Genomic DNA, 22,914 nt, shown 5'->3' on the forward strand with positions numbered 1-22,914 from the left:
GACCGTCCCCCTCATTATTCCCGAGAGCGCAGCTGACCGTCGCCACCCGGCCGCGGGTTGAGTGATTAATGGCACGCGATTGTTCCTATTTTTTTTTCTTGAATAATCCTATAACTAAATCACCAGTACAGCTCATGATATAAATGTGAAGCGTACTACTGCATTTTTGCCGTGTCGTAAGGAATCTAATCGCAAAGCAATTCTGTAAGTCGATCGAGGCGATATCGAGCTATTCATGAATTAAGAATAGGAAGTTGGACTGCTTCCCATCAAACGTTCTACTTAACTTGGAGACCGAACTATAATTACAATTTCAAGTTAACCATAAGCACGTCTATTTCATTTACATTATTCCATACGACGAAACGACACGGCAAAATACAAAGCGCAGGGTGATGAGGCACGAACGGACATTTCAGATAATGACCTAACACGTTTTTACCTGAACTCTAGCTGACCATATAATACGACTGTTAGCTATTGATTCTAATCCGAAATTAAACCGAGATATTTGCAATACCAAAGTGCTTAACGTAAAATGTTGATAACTGAAACGACAATAATTTTCAAGTGATAAGCTGAATCCACTGGAAACTGAATTAAAAAAAAACTTCCCTACTGATCCTAAGCAGAATTCACAGCAAAAATGATGAACATGGATGAATGAAAAAATCGATAAATACACTAACAATGATTTGCAACTGATAGGCTGAATGAACTAAACAAATTGAATAAAAAAAACAGCAGAGAACAGCGACTTAATGCAGGTGCCTTTAACTACGGGAGCGCCGTCACCAGCTGCTCCCGGGACGACCAACTACATGATCTCAGTGAACCGTCGTTCGGCCGGTTCGGCCGCTCCGCTAGCATGGACGCCGATTTGAAACGAATCATTTTCGCAACCGGATTCCTCGTGATTATCGGACCCAAGTGTGACCCGATAATACCCATACGGTGTCCCTTCAGTATTGTTGTTGGCAAAACCCACGGAAGCACCCTCACCCGACCATGGACATGTTTTAGTCTCCCAATCGATCCCCAACCGCTATCATATTTCCCCAATGACCTCTGAAAGAATCGTTTCACTATCCCCGTTTTTATTCACAAAGGCAAAGAGATGAAAACAGTCAGAAAATTTTTAAGCAGAACAATGCTAATGAAGTTTATATCAAATGTTGAACAGCGCCAATAATCAAGTTCACCTTGGACTTTAGAGGTGGTGACACGAATGATGAACCAAAAGCAACCAAACCCTAAAAGCAATGATAAAACAAAAGCAATGACGAGCTGCAATCAAACCCGGTGGCCGTACGAAATGCCGGTCAGATGAATGCGCGCAGGCAGTTAACATTCAATTCCCCCCCCCCTTCAGAGATTAACGGTCGGTGGGCGCCTCTGACCTGACGAGCGGAGCAGAGCCCGATCCTGACGCCACGTCACAGCGCCAGGTGCCAGGGCGCACCGCCGCTGTGACCCCGCTAATGGCCCCATCAATCATCCCACACACCACACTCACATACCCTCACACATACGCTACTGCCCCCTCTAATCAGGCCCATCATTAAACTAATTATGCCAAAAAAAAACTCAGGGAGAGAGAGAACCAGGGTGGCAGACAGGGGCACAGGGTAAGGATGAGACGGGCTAGCAGACTTAAGTGTCACCGGTGCTGAGTGCTGACCTTACTTGGTGGTGGCTGCCGAATCTCGTACAGTTGCTCGCTGGGGCACTGGGCTGACGGTTGGCTGACGAGGGCGGCATCGAGACGAGTAGACGGGCGGGGCCCCGGCGCAGACGGGCAGCTCCAGAGGTTCTACCAGCAGCTCGGTCCTCCTCCCCCGGTCAACTCTCAGCAGCACGGGTCACGGAGCCATCCTCCACCGCGCCGATCCCGCTACCCAGGCAATCTCGTCTCCTGCTCCTCCAGCGCGGCCGCCTTCCTCCTCCCGGTCGATCTGACTGCCCCTCTCCTCCGTCCCAACTGCTTCTCTCCTCCGGTCCTGACTGACTGCTCCTCTCCTCCCGTCCTGACTGACTGCTCCTCTCCCATGCCCTCTCCGTTCTGCCTGCACTTGCCCTGGGGCTCTTCTCTGGTGCTCGTCCCTAGCTCCGCCCCTTTTTTTGCTGTCCGCCGGTTCTCTCGAAGGGTTAGGTTCCAATAGGTTCTGCACGTTCTGTCGACCTTGACGTCAGTCCGCTGGCTGGTCTCGCTGGCCGGTTCAGTTTGGTTGAATCTCATGTAGATTTATACAGGCTGGTCGACCTTACTCCGCCGTTTTCTGACGCGCAGCCTCCGGAGGGGCCGTTGTCATGACAACGCCGGTGCCGGCTGCCCGGCCGCGCAGGTGCTGTACCGTTATGCGCGACCGTGTGACCGGGCCGTCCCCCCTCTTCGCGCCCTGTCGGCGGTCGGCTGTTATGACCGCTTTTGGCCGCTGACGCCGCGCAGCTGTCGTGGCGGGTGTCTGTTTGAAGCAGTTTGCTTTTGTGCCGAAACGTTTGAAATGTTAGAACCGAGAAATACGCTGCTTGTAAGAGTTGTTGTTCAGCAGACGGGCGGCGATCCCGGATCTCGAATAACGGTACTAAGCCCGTTATGCCGCTCCGACACCCTTTTGACGATGTGGCCGGGCTAAAAATGGATGTTTTCGGTATCTCGGCGCGGTGGGGGACCTGGTGGCCAGATGGGACGCTGATCAGCCGTAGCGTCGTAGCCCGTGTTTGCAGCCAGGAACAGAACGGAATTGAAGTTAGAAAAAGGTCTCCGTTGCAGCCAATGATGCTATTTGCAAAAAATGATAGAAAATGTAACCGCATTAACGTTACATTTTCTATCCTCTTCTTTGAGTCGCGCCGCGGGGTTGAGTTGTAGTCTTATGTTGAGGTCCGTAAAATTGGCAAAATGTAACCGCCAGCGTTACATTTTCTATCCTCTTCTTTGAGTCGTGCCCCCACGACTCGGAGTAACTGTCTGCGGTCGAAAGAGGAATTGTGCGAAAGGATTGCTGGCAATAAGGATGGGGGGAGGACAAGGATAGCGCCCTGCTGCTTGGCCTCTCCGAACCGTCGGTGTAACTGGTCCTAGTCACCATCGACCCTGCAAACATAGAATTCATGACCCATAAAAGCTCGTACATAGAATCCCCTTATACATACATAGAAACTAATTAACCTTACGCGCAGTCAAAATTTCTATTATGAAAGCTTAGGATTTCGCCAGATCTAGCATGATGTAATAGAACTACTGGCATAATCGCACGACATTAACACCACAAATTCACACACAGACACACACATTACACTGCAGGATATTTACATTAAACGAAAAGTCTCTCGGGTACGTCGCGTGGCCGTTCGCTTTTTGCCATCCTTGCGGACTGGCTAGGGTACTAGGCCTGACGCTTTGTCCGGATTCCGATAATCTGGCCGGCACGAGCTGTTAAGACTGGAGCTCTTGGCGGTAGGCGGCACCCGCCTCCTGTGGCCGGGAGGGCCAGATGAGGCAAGTGGATGCTGCCCCGGCAGCTGCCACGGCCCGCTCCACTGCCGGTCCGTCGCCTGCTGCGTCGGTGTGGGCGGCAGCGCCGGCGGGCACGGCCCCCCACGAGACGAGGGAGCGCCCCGGCAGCCATCCTCGCCAGCTCTACCTCCAGCCAGTCACCTGCTGTTGTCGGTATAGGCGGCAGCGCCGACGGGCGCGGCCGCTCGCGAGACGAGCAAGCGCCTCGGCAGCCAACCTCGCCACCACCGCCTCCATCCTCCTGGAAGCCAGCTCCTCCTGTAAAAAAAAGAGCGGGGAGGGCAGGCAGAAGACCTTTCGGCGATGATGGCGACGCCGAGGGATGGCCCTCCGTCACGCCCTCCTTTCTCAGACAGCTTTGCCTCGGCCGTGATCTGCTCCCAGTTGTCGTCCTCTTCTCGGGTTCTCCCTCTCCCAGCTCGTAGTCCGCTCCAGTTTTCCCCGTTCCATTTTCCTCCACTCCTGGTAGTTCTGCCTCTTCAGCTCGTAGTCCGCTCCAGTGTTTTTCCGTTCCATTTTCCTCCACTTCTGGTAGTTCCGCCTCTTGTGATTCCTCTCCTTCGCCAGCTGTTCCACCGCTCCAGTTTTCTGGTTTTGTTCCCTTCGCTCCAAACCGCCATTTGTTCTGATACCGCTGCCCAACGTCTGCCTTTGTGACTCAGGCCACCCTTCAACATCTTCCTGGATATTGTTTTCAGTACTACAACATCTTCATATATGCCCCCAGCCAGCAACTGCCACAATAATACCGTCGCATCCATCATTATAAAAGCCGCCCTCAACCCTTAAACTGCTAAAACCTCTCCTTTTGGTGATTTAGGTCAGCTTTCAACATCTTAGTGGATAAACCAATGCTCAAACCTTCAACATCTTCAGACCTCCAGGAGCCTCTGGCCAACCGTACGCCGCAGGAAACACCGGGAACACCTGTCACCTGAAAAGTCTCCTGGAAAATCCGTTCTTGCGATTTTCGGCGAAACAACTTCTTCGGTTCGGCTATGCATGCCAGCCCACCGACTTCATGCCACCAGGACGTGACCATGCCCCACGTTGGGCGCCAAATTTCTTGTAGCGGGGGCTCGGCTGCAAGATATTTTATTTTTGTTTGTTAGATTTGCGAGGCTGGTCAGTCACTGGCGGGCACATAGACTGCTACACTGATGGAGTGGGCAATGGGGTTAAGTTGGAATGCAAAAAAAAGGATTTCTGACAAGGTTACCCTGATAAATCTCTCTCCCCGATCAAAGGACTAAAATAACAAAAGGTCATTAACGCTGCAAACTCCATTAACTGCACAGAGGGGCGCCTCCCACTGGATATAACCATTCATGCTCCCATTCACACCATCATGCATACCTTCCTTTGATACAAATTAAAACGCCAGGTCGCTAAACTGGCCCCTCCCTGTTTACCTAACCTCCCCCAGTGGTGTACAGTAGCCGTTCGTAAGCATGCGTCAAAACCTTTGTCCTTTACCATTATACATGATCTCTGGAAATTTCCTTCTTAAGATTTACGTCCATTGCTTGATAAAATGTATTACTCATCCAGTCTCACACACTTTCACTCATCTGACTCAAACTTGTCCGTATTACCAAACTGCGACGTCTCGCTTCCCTCCCCCTTTTCCTTTCCCTGCAGTCGATCCCACATCCTAAATTACCTCGGCTCTGGAGTACACTCGGAACCTTTGAACTTCCACTCTGCCTATCGGATTTTATCGAAACACATTAATTAATTCTACACGTTCCACCTAACGGGCCCTTTCTACTCATCGATGGTCTACACTTGGGATCACAAAGCACGTCTTACTACGTATTATCTCGCGTCTTACTGCATCTCCCGACGACTTACGGCGTATAACTCGCGTCTTACAGCGTCCTTGCCCTATAACGACTAAGTGACGACTTACAGCGTATAATTCGCGTCTTACGGTATCGTCCCCCGATAACCGGCGTATAATCGCGACTTACGGTGTCTCTATCCGATCACCTGCGGTTATTCGCGTCTTACCGCGTCCTTGCCCTATGATGACGACGTGACGACTTACAGCGTATATTTCGCGCCTTATTACGGCTGGCACCGCTTTATTGCGTATTCGCGACTTACGGCGCGTACCGTCCTGGAACCGGGACTAGCGTCTTACGGCGTAACTTTCCGAGGCACCTCGTATTAAACTGCCGTCGCAGCCTACCTAAATAAACAAATGCACAATGTCCCCCAAATTACCCGACTCACCGCGATGTGGATCCGTTCATCGACTAACTGCGGTCACTGGGTTACCATTGTATCGCATATAACGTTCTCTGCCGCTCTGCCGATGGCATCCACCCTGCCAGTGATGGATACGTCCGAGCTTGACGCAGGCCCTTCCTATATTTAAATTTTACCCGAACTCTACTGGAGTTATTCCCGAACCTATCGAGGTGTAAGTACCAGTGAGGGACCTATGTTCGCGACTTACGGTGTCTCCCCGATCACCTGCGTATCGCGTCTTACGGTGTCTCCCCGACCACCAGCGTATCGCGTCTTACGGGGTCTCCCCGACCGCCAGCGTATATCGCGCCTTACGGTGTCTCCCCGACCACCAGCGTATCGCGTCTTACGGTGTCTCCCCGACAACCAGCGTATATCGCGTCTTACGGTGTCTCCCCGACTACCAGCGTATATCGCGTCTTACAGTGCCGCCCTCCGGTCACAAGCGTATGTTCGCGCTTTACTGCGTGCTCCTAGGTGTCTTAGTGTCCCGTTTCCGTTTGCTCCCATGTAACTAGACTTGGACGTTTTTCAGGTCCCTTCTCCCCAATGCTGCGTCCTTACCGGCAGAACTTAACGCGCAGGGGCGTGGTCGCATGCTCCTTCCTCTCTTCCGCCCGGGCTAAACACGTCCTATTATGTCGTACCCAGCACCCAATAACCAAATTTACTACTTCCTCGTCTCATACCCTTGAATTGTAACCGTAACTCCCCGACCTCCTCTTGGCCCAGAAACCCAACGTCCCGACCTCCCGGTGGCCTTACTCGTACCTGACCTGTACCCCCCATTAGTCCGGCCTTCCTACCCTTTTACTACCTTGGCTTTCTATAACCTTCCCTGTGAACTGTAATCTCGTTCTGACTCGGTACCAACTTAAACGAGCACTGAAATACATTTACCATAGTTTAGACATTCAATAGCTTAATTTAAACTCTCCTCCCCACTCCCATCTCTCATCAGTGAAGTAGTCGCGTCGGTGGGCTTATCACACACAGGGGTGCCACATGCATAGACAGCCTCGCAGCCCCTAAGCATTGCGTTAACCCATGTATCCCATCTTTGTATCACTTATCCCATACCTGGCTCGTAATCCCTCCTAAAGTATCCCATCCTTAAAAAACATAAAAAAACATAAAAACAAAAACTACGACCATGTTCGCCCTTAACATATTGAAATTACCACTGCTGCCGACACAGAATCTAAGAAAGCAGGGCCCTACGCACATCGGTCGCCGAACCGGGTTTCGGACTGTAATCAATGACGTCATCAAAGGGTCGGAATGAGACTTTTACTGTTCTCAGAAGCGCGCGCGTATGAATGGTGCACCCTGCGCCGGCATGTCGAGAGTCCTGTGTCAATGTCGTCACTTATCGATGGTCACGGCAAGGGTAGTTCCGATGACGTCATCAAAGGTTCCAAACGAGTCCTTTTCCTACTCTCCAATGTAAATGCATATGAATGGCATGATTAGCCCGACGTACCGAGGGCTCCGGGCCTATGACGTCACTCATCTGAGGGCACTGTTGGCATTAGGCCCATGACGTCACGAGGATGATCGACGTGAGTTCCTTGGTCACCATGAATAGTGGGCGCGGTCCGGGAGAGCACGCGTGGGCCGGGGCTATAACACCCGTCAGTGCACAATTGGAGCGGTCTGCATGGCCCCGGAGGGCACCGATCGACAAAAGCTCCTTTCACATTGCCTGAGGGCAGATGTCACGCCCCTGACAGCGATCGGCCAGCTCTGCAGGGAGCTTTGCAGCTCTTTACTGGGATAGTAGAACCAGTAGCTGCCCATACCGCACCACCTCCGCCCCTCTGGGACGGACTCTGCTCCCCGCTGGCAGTTAATCCCCTTTAATGATCGCTCGCTGGGGTCGGGCGGCTGCCTTCTGCTTGAGAATGGCGCGGGACGTCATGCCAGCCTGTGTAGGATGGCCCTCTGGACCGTCTCCAGGAAGGGGTGATGCTCTATTACTCCACGGGGTGGCGCGCACAGCATATTTGGCGATGATCGGTGCCGCGCATCACCCAGGCCATAGTGACGTCATTCAGGGGTGACCGTCGCACTGGACCACCCGTCAACTCGGTCGGCCAGCTCGGCAGCGAGCTCGGCGGCGGGCTAACTGGACTGGAGGCACTAGCCGTCCATACGGCACGGTCGTCCGCTGTTCCCCTCTTGGGGTCTCCCCGGCCAGACGGCGGCGTGTCCTGACCCGGCGCCGGCCGGCTGGTATGCGCTAATGACCTGTCGCCGCCGCGACCCGAGCGGACAATGAGGATTATCGGGGCGGGCGCCGGCCCGGCACGATGACTGCTCGACTGCGGGGACCGCTTCCATCTGACCCGACGACACACTATTATGAGTGCGGCGCGCTGGACACCTATCGTACTGATCATTTACAATCGTGATTCCTTCCGTGTTATGTAAACAATCGACACCACTCGCAATGGAGGGACCTTTCAGGGCAAAATGAACGGGAAGGCGAAAGATAAAGGAGAGAGGGAGAGAGAGAGAGAGAGAGAGAGAGAGAGAGAGAGGGGGGGGAGAGAGAGAGAGAGAGAGAGAGAGAGAGAGAGAGAGAGAGAGAGAGAGAGAGAGAGAGAGAGAGAGAGAGAGAGAGAGAGAGAGAGAGAGAGAGAGAGAGAGAGAGAGAGAGAGAGAGAGAGAGAGAGAGAGAGACGAGGGAAGTGGATGATGTGAGCGTTTTTAGGGAAGGGCTGACTGCAGGGAAGAGGAGCCAGACCGCCAGACATTCCTGAACGGTCAACAGACGCACCGATCGACATTTTGACAAATCCACGGACCGACAATCTAACCCATTTGACAGAAGCACGTGCAGACAATTGGACCGACAAAGCGACGGGGTGGCTAACGAGACAGGTCGACTCCCTCACCGACTGGATGACGTGCAATCTGACGAATAAACAGACGAACGGGCTGGCAGACCGACATGATTGACCGAACAACAGACTAAACCATGGACTGACCGATGGACTGATCGACCGTCGGTCTAGCAAAAAGCCAGATAGACAGACAGACAGGCAGACAGGCAGACAAACAGACAGACCGGCAGACCGACAGACTGACAGACTGACAGGCCAGACCGACAGACAGACGGGCTGACAGAGAGACAGACAGACAGACAGACAGACAGACAGACAGACTGACAGGCAGACGACTTATCGACAGACTTGGCGAGGACAACAGGTGAGAAGGCGGCGGTGTCGATTATTCACACACATGCTTGAATGCACTGTGAGAATGGGTCAGCTTTAATGTCCGTTAAATACTAGATGACTTGAATGGTTCTCGGGTTTAATCGGATTATCCAGACCTTTGACGAACATCTGAACCAATTAACAAGGAACGAGTAAAATTGAAGCCGTCGTTTCGTTCTCAACTAATGCTATGCCCTAATTGAACAACTAACCACATTGATCTCCTCCTTTACAAACAAAAGTCCATGTTCAATCGTTCTTTGACAGCGTAATTGTTTGTCAATGACCTAGCACGGCCCCGACACGCCCCCGACGCGCGCCCAGCCATCCGTCCCGCTCTGACTCGCTAATCCGCTGGCTGCTCAGCCCGGGCCGTCTGATCCCTCCCCGTGCGGCAGACCGTCCCCCTCATTATTCCCGAGAGCGCAGCTGACCGTCGCCACCCGGCCGCGGGTTGAGTGATTAATGGCACGCGATTGTTCCTATTTTTTTTTCTTGAATAATCCTATAACTAAATCACCAGTACAGCTCATGATATAAATGTGAAGCGTACTACTGCATTTTTGCCGTGTCGTAAGGAATCTAATCGCAAAGCAATTCTGTAAGTCGATCGAGGCGATATCGAGCTATTCATGAATTAAGAATAGGAAGTTGGACTGCTTCCCATCAAACGTTCTACTTAACTTGGAGACCGAACTATAATTACAATTTCAAGTTAACCATAAGCACGTCTATTTCATTTACATTATTCCATACGACGAAACGACACGGCAAAATACAAAGCGCAGGGTGATGAGGCACGAACGGACATTTCAGATAATGACCTAACACGTTTTTACCTGAACTCTAGCTGACCATATAATACGACTGTTAGCTATTGATTCTAATCCGAAATTAAACCGAGATATTTGCAATACCAAAGTGCTTAACGTAAAATGTTGATAACTGAAACGACAATAATTTTCAAGTGATAAGCTGAATCCACTGGAAACTGAATTAAAAAAAAACTTCCCTACTGATCCTAAGCAGAATTCACAGCAAAAATGATGAACATGGATGAATGAAAAAAATCGATAAATACACTAACAATGATTTGCAACTGATAGGCTGAATGAACTAAACAAATTGAATAAAAAAAAAACAGCAGAGAACAGCGACTTAATGCAGGTGCCTTTAACTACGGGAGCGCCGTCACCAGCTGCTCCCGGGACGACCAACTACATGATCTCAGTGAACCGTCGTTCGGCCGGTTCGGCCGCTCCGCTAGCATGGACGCCGATTTGAAACGAATCATTTTCGCAACCGGATTCCTCGTGATTATCGGACCCAAGTGTGACCCGATAATACCCATACGGTGTCCCTTCAGTATTGTTGTTGGCAAAACCCACGGAAGCACCCTCACCCGACCATGGACATGTTTTAGTCTCCCAATCGATCCCCAACCGTTATCATATTTCCCCAATGACCTCTGAAAGAATCGTTTCACTATCCCCGTTCTTATTCACAAAGGCAAAGAGATGAAAACAGTCAGAAAATTTTTAAGCAGAACAATGCTAATGAAGTTTATATCAAATGTTGAACAGCGCCAATAATCAAGTTCACCTTGGACTTTAGAGGTGGTGACACGAATGATGAACCAAAAGCAACCAAACCCTAAAAGCAATGATAAAACAAAAGCAATGACGAGCTGCAATCAAACCCGGTGGCCGTACGAAATGCCGGTCAGATGAATGCGCGCAGGCAGTTAACATTCAATTCCCCCCCCCCTTCAGAGATTAACGGTCGGTGGGCGCCTCTGACCTGACGAGCGGAGCAGAGCCCGATCCTGACGCCACGTCACAGCGCCAGGTGCCAGGGCGCACCGCCGCTGTGACCCCGCTAATGGCCCCATCAATCATCCCACACACCACACTCACATACCCTCACACATACGCTACTGCCCCCTCTAATCAGGCCCATCATTAAACTAATTATGCCAAAAAAAAAAAAAACTCAGGGAGAGAGAGAACCAGGGTGGCAGACAGGGGCACAGGGTAAGGATGAGACGGGCTAGCAGACTTAAGTGTCACCGGTGCTGAGTGCTGACCTTACTTGGTGGTGGCTGCCGAATCTCGTACAGTTGCTCGCTGGGGCACTGGGCTGACGGTTGGCTGACGAGGGCGGCATCGAGACGAGTAGACGGGCGGGGCCCCGGCGCAGACGGGCAGCTCCAGAGGTTCTACCAGCAGCTCGGTCCTCCTCCCCCGGTCAACTCTCAGCAGCACGGGTCACGGAGCCATCCTCCACCGCGCCGATCCCGCTACCCAGGCAATCTCGTCTCCTGCTCCTCCAGCGCGGCCGCCTTCCTCCTCCCGGTCGATCTGACTGCCCCTCTCCTCCGTCCCAACTGCTTCTCTCCTCCGGTCCTGACTGACTGCTCCTCTCCTCCCGTCCTGACTGACTGCTCCTCTCCTCCCGTCCTGACTGACTGCTCCTCTCCCATGCCCTCTCCGTTCTGCCTGCACTTGCCCTGGGGCTCTTCTCTGGTGCTCGTCCCTAGCTCCGCCCCTTTTTTTGCTGTCCGCCGGTTCTCTCGAAGGGTTAGGTTCCAATAGGTTCTGCACGTTCTGTCGACCTTGACGTCAGTCCGCTGGCTGGTCTCGCTGGCCGGTTCAGTTTGGTTGAATCTCATGTAGATTTATACAGGCTGGTCGACCTTACTCCGCCGTTTTCTGACGCGCAGCCTCCGGAGGGGCCGTTGTCATGACAACGCCGGTGCCGGCTGCCCGGCCGCGCAGGTGCTGTACCGTTATGCGCGACCGTGTGACCGGGCCGTCCCCCCTCTTCGCGCCCTGTCGGCGGTCGGCTGTTATGACCGCTTTTGGCCGCTGACGCCGCGCAGCTGTCGTGGCGGGTGTCTGTTTGAAGCAGTTTGCTTTTGTGCCGAAACGTTTGAAATGTTAGAACCGAGAAATACGCTGCTTGTAAGAGTTGTTGTTCAGCAGACGGGCGGCGATCCCGGATCTCGAATAACGGTACTAAGCCCGTTATGCCGCTCCGACACCCTTTTGACGATGTGGCCGGGCTAAAAATGGATGTTTTCGGTATCTCGGCGCGGTGGGGGACCTGGTGGCCAGATGGGACGCTGATCAGCCGTAGCGTCGTAGCCCGTGTTTGCAGCCAGGAACAGAACGGAATTGAAGTTAGAAAAAGGTCTCCGTTGCAGCCAATGATGCTATTTGCAAAAAATGATAGAAAATGTAACCGCATTAACGTTACATTTTCTATCCTCTTCTTTGAGTCGCGCCGCGGGGTTGAGTTGTAGTCTTATGTTGAGGTCCGTAAAATTGGCAAAATGTAACCGCCAGCGTTACATCAACATGTCATTGACCATGCGTTGGCCTAGCATTGGGCCAAAGGTAGGTAATGAGCCTCGGAGAGCTCTTCCAATAGCGTCTCACGGTCCCGTTTGGAGATGTGATAGCGCTTCAGCGCGAGCCGTTTGGCCAATTTTGTCGCGAACTATTGGCCCCTCTTCCCGGCCGCCTTTTTCAATGCGACTTCTGTAACGTTTGAAATGGTAGGCGCACTCTGCAAACTGGAACGATCAGCGACACTGCCAGCAGCCGTATGCTTATCCCACCAACACCGGGCTGTGCAGATAGTTCGTCTATAATTAAGACTTGCAAACAAAAACAACAGGCAGATGTCCCAACCAATCAGCAATGACACGCTGTGTCATTTCGGCCTGGAGCATGCCGACTGTCTGGTTCAGCTCCCTTGATAGAAATGTCAGACCTTCATGTAGCGACGCAGCCTTTCAGGTGGACAATCTCTGTGAAAATGGCCGTAGCTCGGTGATCCGTGACCCGAGGTCCGTTCGTCACCTCATGTTCTGCCGCCAAGGACCGTGCAATGCAGGAGTGCAGCCTGAATCGTCATCCCTCAGGTGTAGACACGATTAGGAACCGGAAAGTGTTGTCATGGGTAGTGGACATAACTTTTGCCGACCCATGTAGTGTCGTCCTGTAGAGTCTTTCACTGTCAGCGAGACGCTACATGGAGTTAAAATGGCGAGCGGCTCTCCCGCCGGAATGGTAAGCGCCCTTCTCTGTCAAACGCGGCGCTAGTTTCCGCCTAAGCTCCGCTGGCCCGCTGAACTGCTATGTCATGCGGCACAGTCTACAAGTACAGGTGACCGGTCGCGAGATCGGAGCTCCGTAGCACCGAGCGAGTGTGGCGAAGGTGGGGGTATTCACCGCATCAAACCTACAGGTCGCCTGGACCCTTATCTTGAGACCAATAGTACCTACCGAACTCAAGCTTGATGAATATGGACTCTGGACAGGAAACCTGAACAACATGCCCCTATCCTGAATCATGAAAATATCATGAGATTGTTCATATATTTCTGTTTTGACCCTTGTCCTGCGGACGGAGGGGGGGGGGGGCGTGTTTTAACCCGCGTCCTGGTGGGGGGGCTATTTTTTGCCCCCCCCTCCAGACTTTTCGATATATCTCCAGAACCGCTGCGCCGATCGTCACCAAACTCTCAGTACCCTTCCGGACATCAATTTTACACATTGTGATCAAAAATTTTTCCAAAGGCTATGATAGGTTGGCCGGAAATGACGTCAGAGTGACGTCATGTTCTGCCGTTTTCGACCCAAAAAAGGGTTTCGCGGGAAGAGCTGTGAGGCCTATAGCTTTGCAAATACAGAAAAATAATAAAGCTGTGAGGCCTATAGCTTTGCAAATACAGAAAAATAATAAAGACATAAAAGCTGTAGATTGGACAGGGCTACAAAACTGCTATCTCGAATGTTTGAAATTTTTGGATTTAGACCCCCAAAAATCAAAAAATAGATTTTTTGGATATAATAATCGAAAAATCCAAAAAGTTTTTTGAATTTCGCAAAAACCGGAATATATGTGATAGTCCTTACCGCCTTTCATCCACATTAGAGATGTCAATCGGATACCGACTTTTTGGTACCTATACCAATACCAAACCGATACCAACTCGGTATTTGGTATTTCAATCCTAATGTGTTTGGTATTTTGTTGGTATCATGAACCCTCGGTAATGTTTAAGAGGCTAAGGAATCGGTAAAAAGTTGGTATTTTCCTCATGTTCCCAAGTTGGTTTGGTTTCGGTATTTCTCCACGGTTTTGGTTGGTAATTGGTTTCGTATCGGTATGCCGATTTTCCGTAATTGACATCACTAATCCACATACCAAATTTGTGATTGATACCTCTTTTTTTTGGCGAAGTTATAGCGAAAAAAACTGTTCAAAATTGATGACGTCAAATTTTCAAACTCAATTTTTAGCAATTCTAGACCCCGTAGCGCAAAACAAAGACCACCATTAGACTCCCCGTGACGAGCTGCATCGAATCAATACCCATTTTATGCAAAACTATCAACTTTAAAATTTGACCTTTTTTGGCCTGACCTTGACCTGACCTTGACCTGAACTTCACCAGAAAGTGACCTAAGCCGTACCTGATAGTCTTATAACCAACACCATTTTGCTGGAAATGAAAAATTGGCCATAAAACATGTATCACACAACCTTAGTAAAGTTGGGCTCATGTGACCTGACCTGTGACCCTTGGTGACCTGACCTGTGACCTGACCTGGTATTGCCAGTGACCTCTAATAGCAACATATCTACTAGGCAACTGACGCCCTACCGCTGATTCTCGACAAAATGCGTTTTCCTCGGTGTTATGGCGCATTCCCTAGAAGACCCGTGAACGGTGAAACATTTCATCTTTGACCTGACCTGTGACGTCATCGGTGACCCCGAGGTCAATGAAATTTGGTTTCCCTAGACAAATTTGACAGGCCTTTCGAACGCCGTTTGAATATTGCGGATCCGTCCAGTAGTTTCGGAGATACGAGGGGGGCAAAAAATAGCCCCCCCCCCCCACCAGGTCGCGTTATAAACAGACCCCACCAGGGCGCGGGCTAACGCGCCTTCCGCCTTCCGGCTTTTTCAAGAGTCCGTAAAACAGCGGGGCAGAGCGGCGCCGTTTTTTTAGCATCATCCATCTGTTCTGGCCATTGTATATGTGTGTGTGTGTGTGTGGAGCTGACGGCGGCGCCGGCGTGCCGCAGCTACTACCTGTCGGCCGTGGAGGGCTGGCCGGGAGAGCGGCACCTGTACCGGCTCTCGGAGCACCGCTCGCCGCTGCGGCGCACCGTCCACTGCCTGACGTGTCCGGCGGCCGAGGGCGCGCCGGGCCCGCGCTGCCTGCAGCACGAGGCGCTGGTGGCGGCCGGCGGCCGGTACGCGCTGCGCTGCGTCGGCCCCGACGTGCCGCGGCTGACGCTGGCTGCGCCGGCCGGCGCCGTCAGCCTGCGCAACAGCACGGCGCTGCGCGCGGCGGCCGCCGGCCTGGCGGCGCCGGCCGTCCGGCTGCTGGCCGTGCCGCTGCCGGCCGGCCGCGCCGCCACCGTCCGACTCCTGGTGCCGCCGCAGTACCGCGACGGCGACCAGGCGGCCTACCCGCTGCTGCTGTGGCTGGCGCCCGGCGCGGCCGCCGACCGGCGCTGGCGCGTCGACTGGCCCGCCTACCTGGCCTCCCAGCAGAGCTTCGTGGTGGCCACGGTCGAGGTGCCGGCCGCGGCCGGCGCGGAGGTGCCGGTGGGCGCCGCCGAGACGGCCGCTCTCCGGCTGGTGGTCTCCCAACTGACCGAGAAACTGAGCTTCGTGAGCGCCAGCCGCGTGCTGGTGGCCGGCTGGCAATACGGCGGCTACCTGGCGGCCTCGCTGCTGGCCAGCGCCGCGCCGGGCCAACAGCTGCGCTGCGCCGTGGCCGTGGCGCCTATCGCCAACTGGGAACTCTACGGTGAGTCCGCTGGGGGCCCTGCGGAGAGTCCACTGGGGGTTCTACGGTGAGTCCGCTGGGGGTTCTGCGGTGAGTCCACTGGGGGTTCTACGGCGAGTCCGCTGGGGGCCCTGCGGAGAGTCCACTGGGGGTTTTGCGGAGAGTCCGCTGGGAACTCTACGGTGAGTCCGCTGGGAACTCTACGGTGAGTCCGCTGGGGGCTCTGCGGTGAGTCCACTGGGGGTTCTGCGGTGAGTCCGCTGGGGGCTCTGCGGAGAGTCCGCTGGGGGCTCTGCGGTGAGTCCACTGGGGGACTCTGCGGAGAGTCCGCTGCCACTGAGAGCTCACTGGGACCTGGAAGCTACCACCGACACCCGTCCTCGTCATCCTCAGGACTAACCCATCCGCGTCCTCCCTCACGCTCTCTCTCCGGGCTGGCGGCCACCACACAACCTGACAACCGGTGGATGGGGGCAGGTCCCCACCGGAACCCGTAATTCATCTCCAGAGTGACCGTTGGGAGGCGGGCGGACTGTCCCAACGGGGCAACCACTGCCCGCCCCGACTGACGCCCCTCGGCCTGCTCGGCAGCGTCTGCGGCCAGTGAGCGCCGGCTGGGCGACCCGCACACCAACCAGCGCGGCTACTCGGAGTCGGCGGTGGGCGGCGCCGGTCTGGTGGGCCGCCGGCTGCTGCTGGTGCACGGCACGGCCGACACCAGCGTCAGCGTACAGCACACCCTGCTGCTGGCACGGCGGCTGCAGCGCGCCGGCGCACTCTTCTCACAGATGGTCAGTGCCTCGCTCCCCCTCTCTTCTCTCTCCCTCTCTCTCTCTCTCCCTCTCCCTCCTCCGGTCTCGTTCTGCGTCTCCTCCGGCCCCAGTGACCGTCGTCCCCTCTCACTGACCGACCAGTGACCGTCGTCCGCTCACTGACCGACCATGACCGTCGTCCGCTCACACTGACCAGAGTGACCGTCGTCCGCTCTCACTGACCAGAGTGACCGCCAGTGACCGTCGTCCCTCATACTGATCAGTGACCACCAGTGACGGTCATCCCCTCACTGACCACCAGTGACCGCCAGTGACCGTCGTCCGCTCACTGACCAACCAGTGACCGTCGTCCGCTCACTGACCTACCAGTGACCGCCATTAACCGTCGTCCGTTCACTGACCTACCAGTGACCGCCATTAACCCGCGCCCCGTTGGGCTCTGCCGAGCAACGCGCCCCGTTGGGGGGGGGGGGGCATTTTGGCCCCCCCCCCTAAGATCTCGAGAACCACGCAACATAGCGACAAGCGGCAAACGGTGTTGGATAGCCCTATCAGGGAACTACCTTGTGACCCAACTTTATTGACCTAGGTCAAACCGATGACGTCACAGGTCAGGTCAAAGGTCCAATTTTCACCGTTTACAGGCATTTCAAGAAATGCGTTGTAAAATCGAGTAAAATGCATTTCATTGAAAATCATCGATGGGGAAATGTTCTTCAAACACATATTCTGCTAGTTGAGGTCACTGATACCAGGTCAGGTCACTGAGGTCAGGTCACTGGGGGGTCACAATATGAAAGTGTCGTGTGATACATGTTTTATGGTCCATTTTACATGACAAATGCGATTATGTGGGTCAGGCAGCCTTTGGGGCCAGCTTAGGTCACGTTTTGGTCAAGGTCAGGTCAAGGTCAGGTCAAGGTCAGGTCAAGGTCAGGTCAAATTAGGTCAAATTTCAAAGTTGATATTTTTGCATAAAATGGGTATCGAATCGATGCAGCTCGTCACGAGGAGTTCAATGGTGGTCTTTGTTTTGCCGTACGAGGTCTAAAATCGCTAAAAATTGAGTTCAAAAATTTGACGTCATAATTTTTGAACAGTTTTTTCGCTATAACTTGGCCAAAAAAACGAGATATCGATCTGAAATTTTTTATGTATATAGAAGAGCGCAGGGACTATCACATATATTCCGGTTTTTTCGAAATTCGGAAAAATTTTGGATTTTTTTTTTTAGTTTCTCTAAAAAAAATCAATTTTTTGAATTTTTTTGGGTCAAAAAACCAAAATTTTGAAAATCCGAGATAGCAGTTTTGTAGCGCCGCTTTTTGTCTATTAGACCATATAAAGAACTTTGAAATTGCTTGATAACTGTAGATTTGGTGAGCGTTTCAAGATTGCATGTTTTTTGCTCATTTTTGCTCGAACATGACCTCAGTTTGACCTCAATAACTCCTGACCTAAGGTGACCTAAGACTTGAAATTTGGTGTGAAGGTGTCAAATTGATGCCCGGAAAGGTACTAAAAATTTGGCGGCGCTGCGCGCCGCCGTTTTCTTGCTATTCAGGAAAAACCACAGGGGGGGCAAAATGGCCCCCCCCAACGGGGCGAGGGTTAACCGTCGTCCGCTCACTGACCTACCAGTGACCGCCATTAACCGTCGTCCGCTCACACTGATCAGTGTCCGTCGTCCGCTCTCACTGACCAGAGTGACCGCCAGTTTCGGTCGTCCGCTCTCACTGACCAGAGTGACCGCCAGTGAGCGTCGTCCGCTCACACTGATCAGTGTCCGTCGTCCGCTCTCACTGACCAGAGTGACCGCCAGTGAGCGTCGTCCGCTCTCCAACTCCCTCTCCGGTCCCGGCCGTTATATCCGCCCTCTCGATCTCGGGTGCCCACCATCCTCTTATACTGCTGAGCCAATACACATAGGAGCCATGTGATATTGTTGGGCGACACAGCGACCCCGGCCACAGGGGCAGCGACCGATATTGTTCAGTGCTGCCGGCCATCTTACAGTGCATCAGACACAAATGCCATTTTTTGTTTTGTGCTTCGCTGTTTTGTCATTTCCTAATTCTCAGGCCCTACGTTTCATCTCGTGTGGCTGCTTTACCGGATGGGCCGAAAAAAGTTCCGAACTTTAAAGCTGGGTTGAACGACGTTTGTTTATTTGATAATTTACGAATTCATTCATTCAAGATCTCATGTTCACGAACAATTCTTGAACGTTCATGAACGTCATCATCAGATAAACAAGTCATCAGCTATCGAGTCGGTTCAGCCATCAGTTGACTCAGAAAGAGCTGCCACATCGAATGATATGCCGCGTGACATCCTCCTAACAGCTTTGTGACCCGAGTGTCAATGGCTTTGACCTGACCTTGACCTGAGGTCAACATCCTAGTGACCTAACCCAAACAAAACGTACCGATATCATTCGACGTTCCCGGGCACGAGCACGGTGGCTCTGCCACTATTTGTGGCGAAGTTAGTTAGCAAAACCAAACCCCTACCCTGGGAAACTTGACCGGACCACAGGGGTCACCGGTTGGCCTAAAACCTGAAAATCAGATACCAGTCGCTGTGTCTCGTAACGACGCACATTTTTGCCTTTTCCGTAAGGTTCCAGCCAATTTGGAGCGAGACGGCTAGGGAGGGGGTTTTACCGTCCGGGGTTTTACCGTCACCCCTTCTTTACCGTCAGGGGTGCTTCTTACTCCCGTTTAGTAATGTGTCGTAATTGTATTTCCGTGTACCAATATACCAAACTGTACTCGCGTGTATCAATGTACCGTAGCTGTACTCCCGTGTGCCAATATGTACCTCCCGTACTGAAGCTGCGCCTCATGTACCGGCAGCTGTACCGTAATTGTACTGTAGTGTGTCAATATGTACCTCCCGTACTGAAACTGCGCCCCGTGTACCGGCAGCTGTACCCGGACGAGGGCCACCAGCTGGACGGAGTGCGCGAGCACCTGTACCGCACACTGGACCAGTACCTGCACGAGTGCTTCCTGCCGGACAACGTGCGCCAGTTGGTGGCCGAGACCATATGAGAGCGGCCCCCCGGCGCCTGCTGCCGGGGAGAGGTGTGCACCAAACGCGAGAAGCTGGCCGGCTGCACGGCCGAAACGCCGCCCGACCAGTGACAGCCGAGAGACAGAGAGAGAGAGAGGAGCCGCCCGGCGGCGGCAGGAGCAGAGGGGGACGCGGGACGCACCAGCGGAGCCGCACCGCTGCCGCCGAGGACCCTCCTGGCCGAGACAGAGCGCCGGCCGAAAACGGAGTCTGCTGGAACCCCGGACTGAAACGCAGCCCTGATAGAAAACAGTTAGGAGAGGGGGGAGAGAGGGAGAGAAAGAAGGCAGAGTCACCATGCCAGTCTCTGGAATCACTACTAGTCGACATTGCACCGTGGGTGCACATAGTATTCCGTGTATTCCGCAGTATTCCGTGCCGACACACCGGGACAGCGGCCACGGACAGACAGCGGCGAGCTGCAGACAGCTGCCCGGGCAGACAGCCGCCTGCTGAGGACAGCCGCCCGGACAGACAGCGGCGAGCTGCAGACAGCTAACCGGACAGACAGCCGCCTGCTGAGGACAGCTGCCCGGACAGACGGCCGCCTGCTGAGGACAGCTGCCCGGGCAGACAGCCGCCTGGTCCGGGCAGCTGCCCAGACGTACCGCCTCCTGGTCCGGGCAGCTGCCCAGACAGACAGCCGCCTGGTCCGGGCAGCTGCCCAGACGTACCGCCTCCCGGACAGACAGCTGTCGGCTCGGACCGTGCCGCAGCGAATTCACACCCGCACCCGGGTGTCTGCTGCTCGGGGCAGCGAATTCACACCCGCACCCGGGTGTCTGAAGACTGGCCCGCTGCTTATCGCGCTGTGCCTCGCAGAGTCGCTCTCTGTGCTCCGTGTGGGCTCGCGGAGTCGCTCTGTGCTCGCTCTGTGCTCCGTGTGGGCTCGCGGAGTCGCTCTGTGCTCCGTGTGGGCTCGCGGAGTCGCTCTGTGCTCACTCTGTGCTCCGTGTGGGCTCGCGGAGTCGCTCTGTGCTCGCTCTGTGCTCCGTGTGGACTCGCAGAGTCGCTCTGTGCTCCGTGTGGACTCACAGTCGCTCTGTGCTCCGTGTGGGCTCGCGGAGTCGCTCTCTGTGCTCCGTGTGGGCTCGCGGAGTCGCCCTCTGTGCTCCGTGTGGGCTCGCGGAGTCGCTCTGTGCTCGCTCTGTGCTCCGTGTGGGCTCACAGTCGCGCTCTGTGCTCCGTGTGGGCTCGCCAAGGCCTTCGTCCGTCGCTCTGTGTTCTGTTAGCGTGTTTCGATGTGCCGCCGGCCGGGCTGGCCGAGCCGCCGTGTCTGTGTGCCGAGCCGCCGTGCCCTCCAGCGGTGTCTGAGTGCCGTGCCGTCCGCTGTGTGTGCCGTGCCGTGGCCGACGGCAGATATTCGATGCCCGCGCTACAGTCGCTGCGGCGCCGCCGCCCGGACGGCCACCGTCTCCTGACAGTCTGTCCGGTGACAGTCTGTCCCCCTGACAGTCTGTCCAGTGGCAGTCTGTCTAGTGACAGTCTGACCGTCGGTGGCACAATGGCGCGGCGGAGTGTGTGCAAATACACTGACTGTATGCACAGTAGCCCATTCGTCACCGTATGTACAGTGTAACGCTAGATGTACAATGTATTATGTATGTGCACTGGGACACAGGATGTACAGTACATTGTACATTGCACATTATATGTATCGTCTCACTGCGTGTTGCGTGTTTTTTTTTTCGACAAAGCCGAGAATAGCTCGAAGCTATAAAAAAAAAACTTGGAATAGCTCATGACACATCAATTTCGCATCATGGCTGATTTTTTCACCCCAGTTCACATAAGGTCAGGTCACCAGGTAAAGTAGTGATCATGCGTCTAAAAAAACTTAGTGATTCTGTCATTCCTATAGTTTACATCCAGAAGTTAAAAACTCGGGGTTATGACATGAGGGAATCAGTGCCAAAAATGTGTACATCTCGGAATTTTTATATCGGTAACCCAAGGCCAGCGCAGCTCTCCATTATAAGTCAATGGGAGACAATTGGAACGCTCTTTTTGGAACAAAAACACTCATCGGGATACATCGGGATACAGGTAAACATGATACAATGAATCTGAAAAATGCACCCGTGCCCCCTTTGTGACCCTGAGGTCACTCAGGTCATGAAAAGTATCCAGCAGTTTATGACATTAACTTAATTGATAGAAACACGATAAAGCGATGAAACGCCACGGGAGAAACAGTTAAACGATACCAATAGACTAATATGCAATATGATCTTTTCTGTGACCTTGACTTGGGCCGAATTTTTTAGTCGACCTTTCAGGCCAATGCAGGTTTAGTTTCATTCGACGCATCTAGACGAAAGAAATACGATGCTGGTAAAATCAAACTAATACAGGGTTGATGTCAAAAGTTATCACAGAAAAAAACTTTTACAGGGAAACGCTACATTTAAGAGTTTTTGCCCTCTGCACGCTAAACCGTTGAGCTAAGAACAAATCTGAGACATGAACAATCCGAAAGAGCCTTCAAAGGCTAACGAATGCGCAGACATCTACTGGCTGAGAATCGGAGTAGTAGTGCTCAGACACCAACGCTGAGCGGAGCCACCTCCGAAGTTAACGCACCCTTAACGCTTGGCTGTAGCTCTTTTTGTTTAGAGTTATGCGCCGATTGTGAAAAGTTGTCAAAACCGGCAACCAAAATTCTTGATAATTTTACTTTTGGTGACCTGCAGTGACTTTAGCGAGACCCGATCGAAAGATGATCTGTATGATTCTTAAAGATCTTGTAGCGAGCTTTCTATTGTTTTTCTTTCGCGTCTTTCTAGCTTTCTTACTTTCCGATAACCTGGTGTGACCCAATGCGCCCCCCCCCCCCTATGGCGAAGTTGGATGAGAGGCCCAGCCGGGCGCGGGTTTGTAAAAGGCCTAACCGAAAGAGTGGCGCATCGCGCGTCTGCCCGTTATGAGTTCCAGTCGACTGATACCATTGCCTCTGAGGTTATTATGATACCCACCCGCGGTTTTGTCGAAAAAAAGAAAACCCACCACGCAGTAAGACGAGAGCTATACAATGTGCCACTGTATGTACACTGAATGTGCATTGAATGTACAGTGAGACACTGTATGTACGCTGAATGTACAGTGTAGCACTGTATGCACACGGTATATACTGCAGGACAGCCGAGGAATGTGTCATTGTTATAATACAGGTATGCATTGACTGTGGACCGTTGTGTATGTGCTGCCGCGGGGAGTGAGCCGGATACCACCCTGCGGACCAGACCA

At 53.2% G+C, this 22,914-nt stretch overlaps 1 protein-coding gene across 5 annotated transcripts in view; it reads left to right on the plus strand.

The window, feature by feature from the left end:
• The window catches only part of LOC122375460 (inactive dipeptidyl peptidase 10-like), a 191,392-nt gene extending 168,538 nt beyond the window's left edge, over nt 1-22,854 (plus strand). For all 5 annotated transcript variants that reach the window (XM_043354895.1, XM_043354980.1, XM_043355060.1 and 2 more), the window contains 3 exons: nt 15,105-15,838; nt 16,409-16,608; nt 19,521-22,854. In XM_043354895.1, the coding sequence (XP_043210830.1) occupies nt 15,105-15,838; nt 16,409-16,608; nt 19,521-19,646 (1,060 nt within the window). In that variant the 3' untranslated portion in view covers nt 19,647-22,854. The remainder of the gene's footprint in view (nt 1-15,104; nt 15,839-16,408; nt 16,609-19,520) is intronic.
• The last annotated feature ends 60 nt before the right edge of the window (nt 22,855-22,914 follow it).

Source organism: Amphibalanus amphitrite, unplaced genomic scaffold (assembly GCF_019059575.1).
Source record: "Amphibalanus amphitrite isolate SeventyFive unplaced genomic scaffold, NRLGWU_Aamphi_draft 000004F_arrow, whole genome shotgun sequence".
In the NCBI taxonomy this organism is placed as follows: domain Eukaryota; kingdom Metazoa; phylum Arthropoda; class Thecostraca; order Balanomorpha; family Balanidae; genus Amphibalanus; species Amphibalanus amphitrite.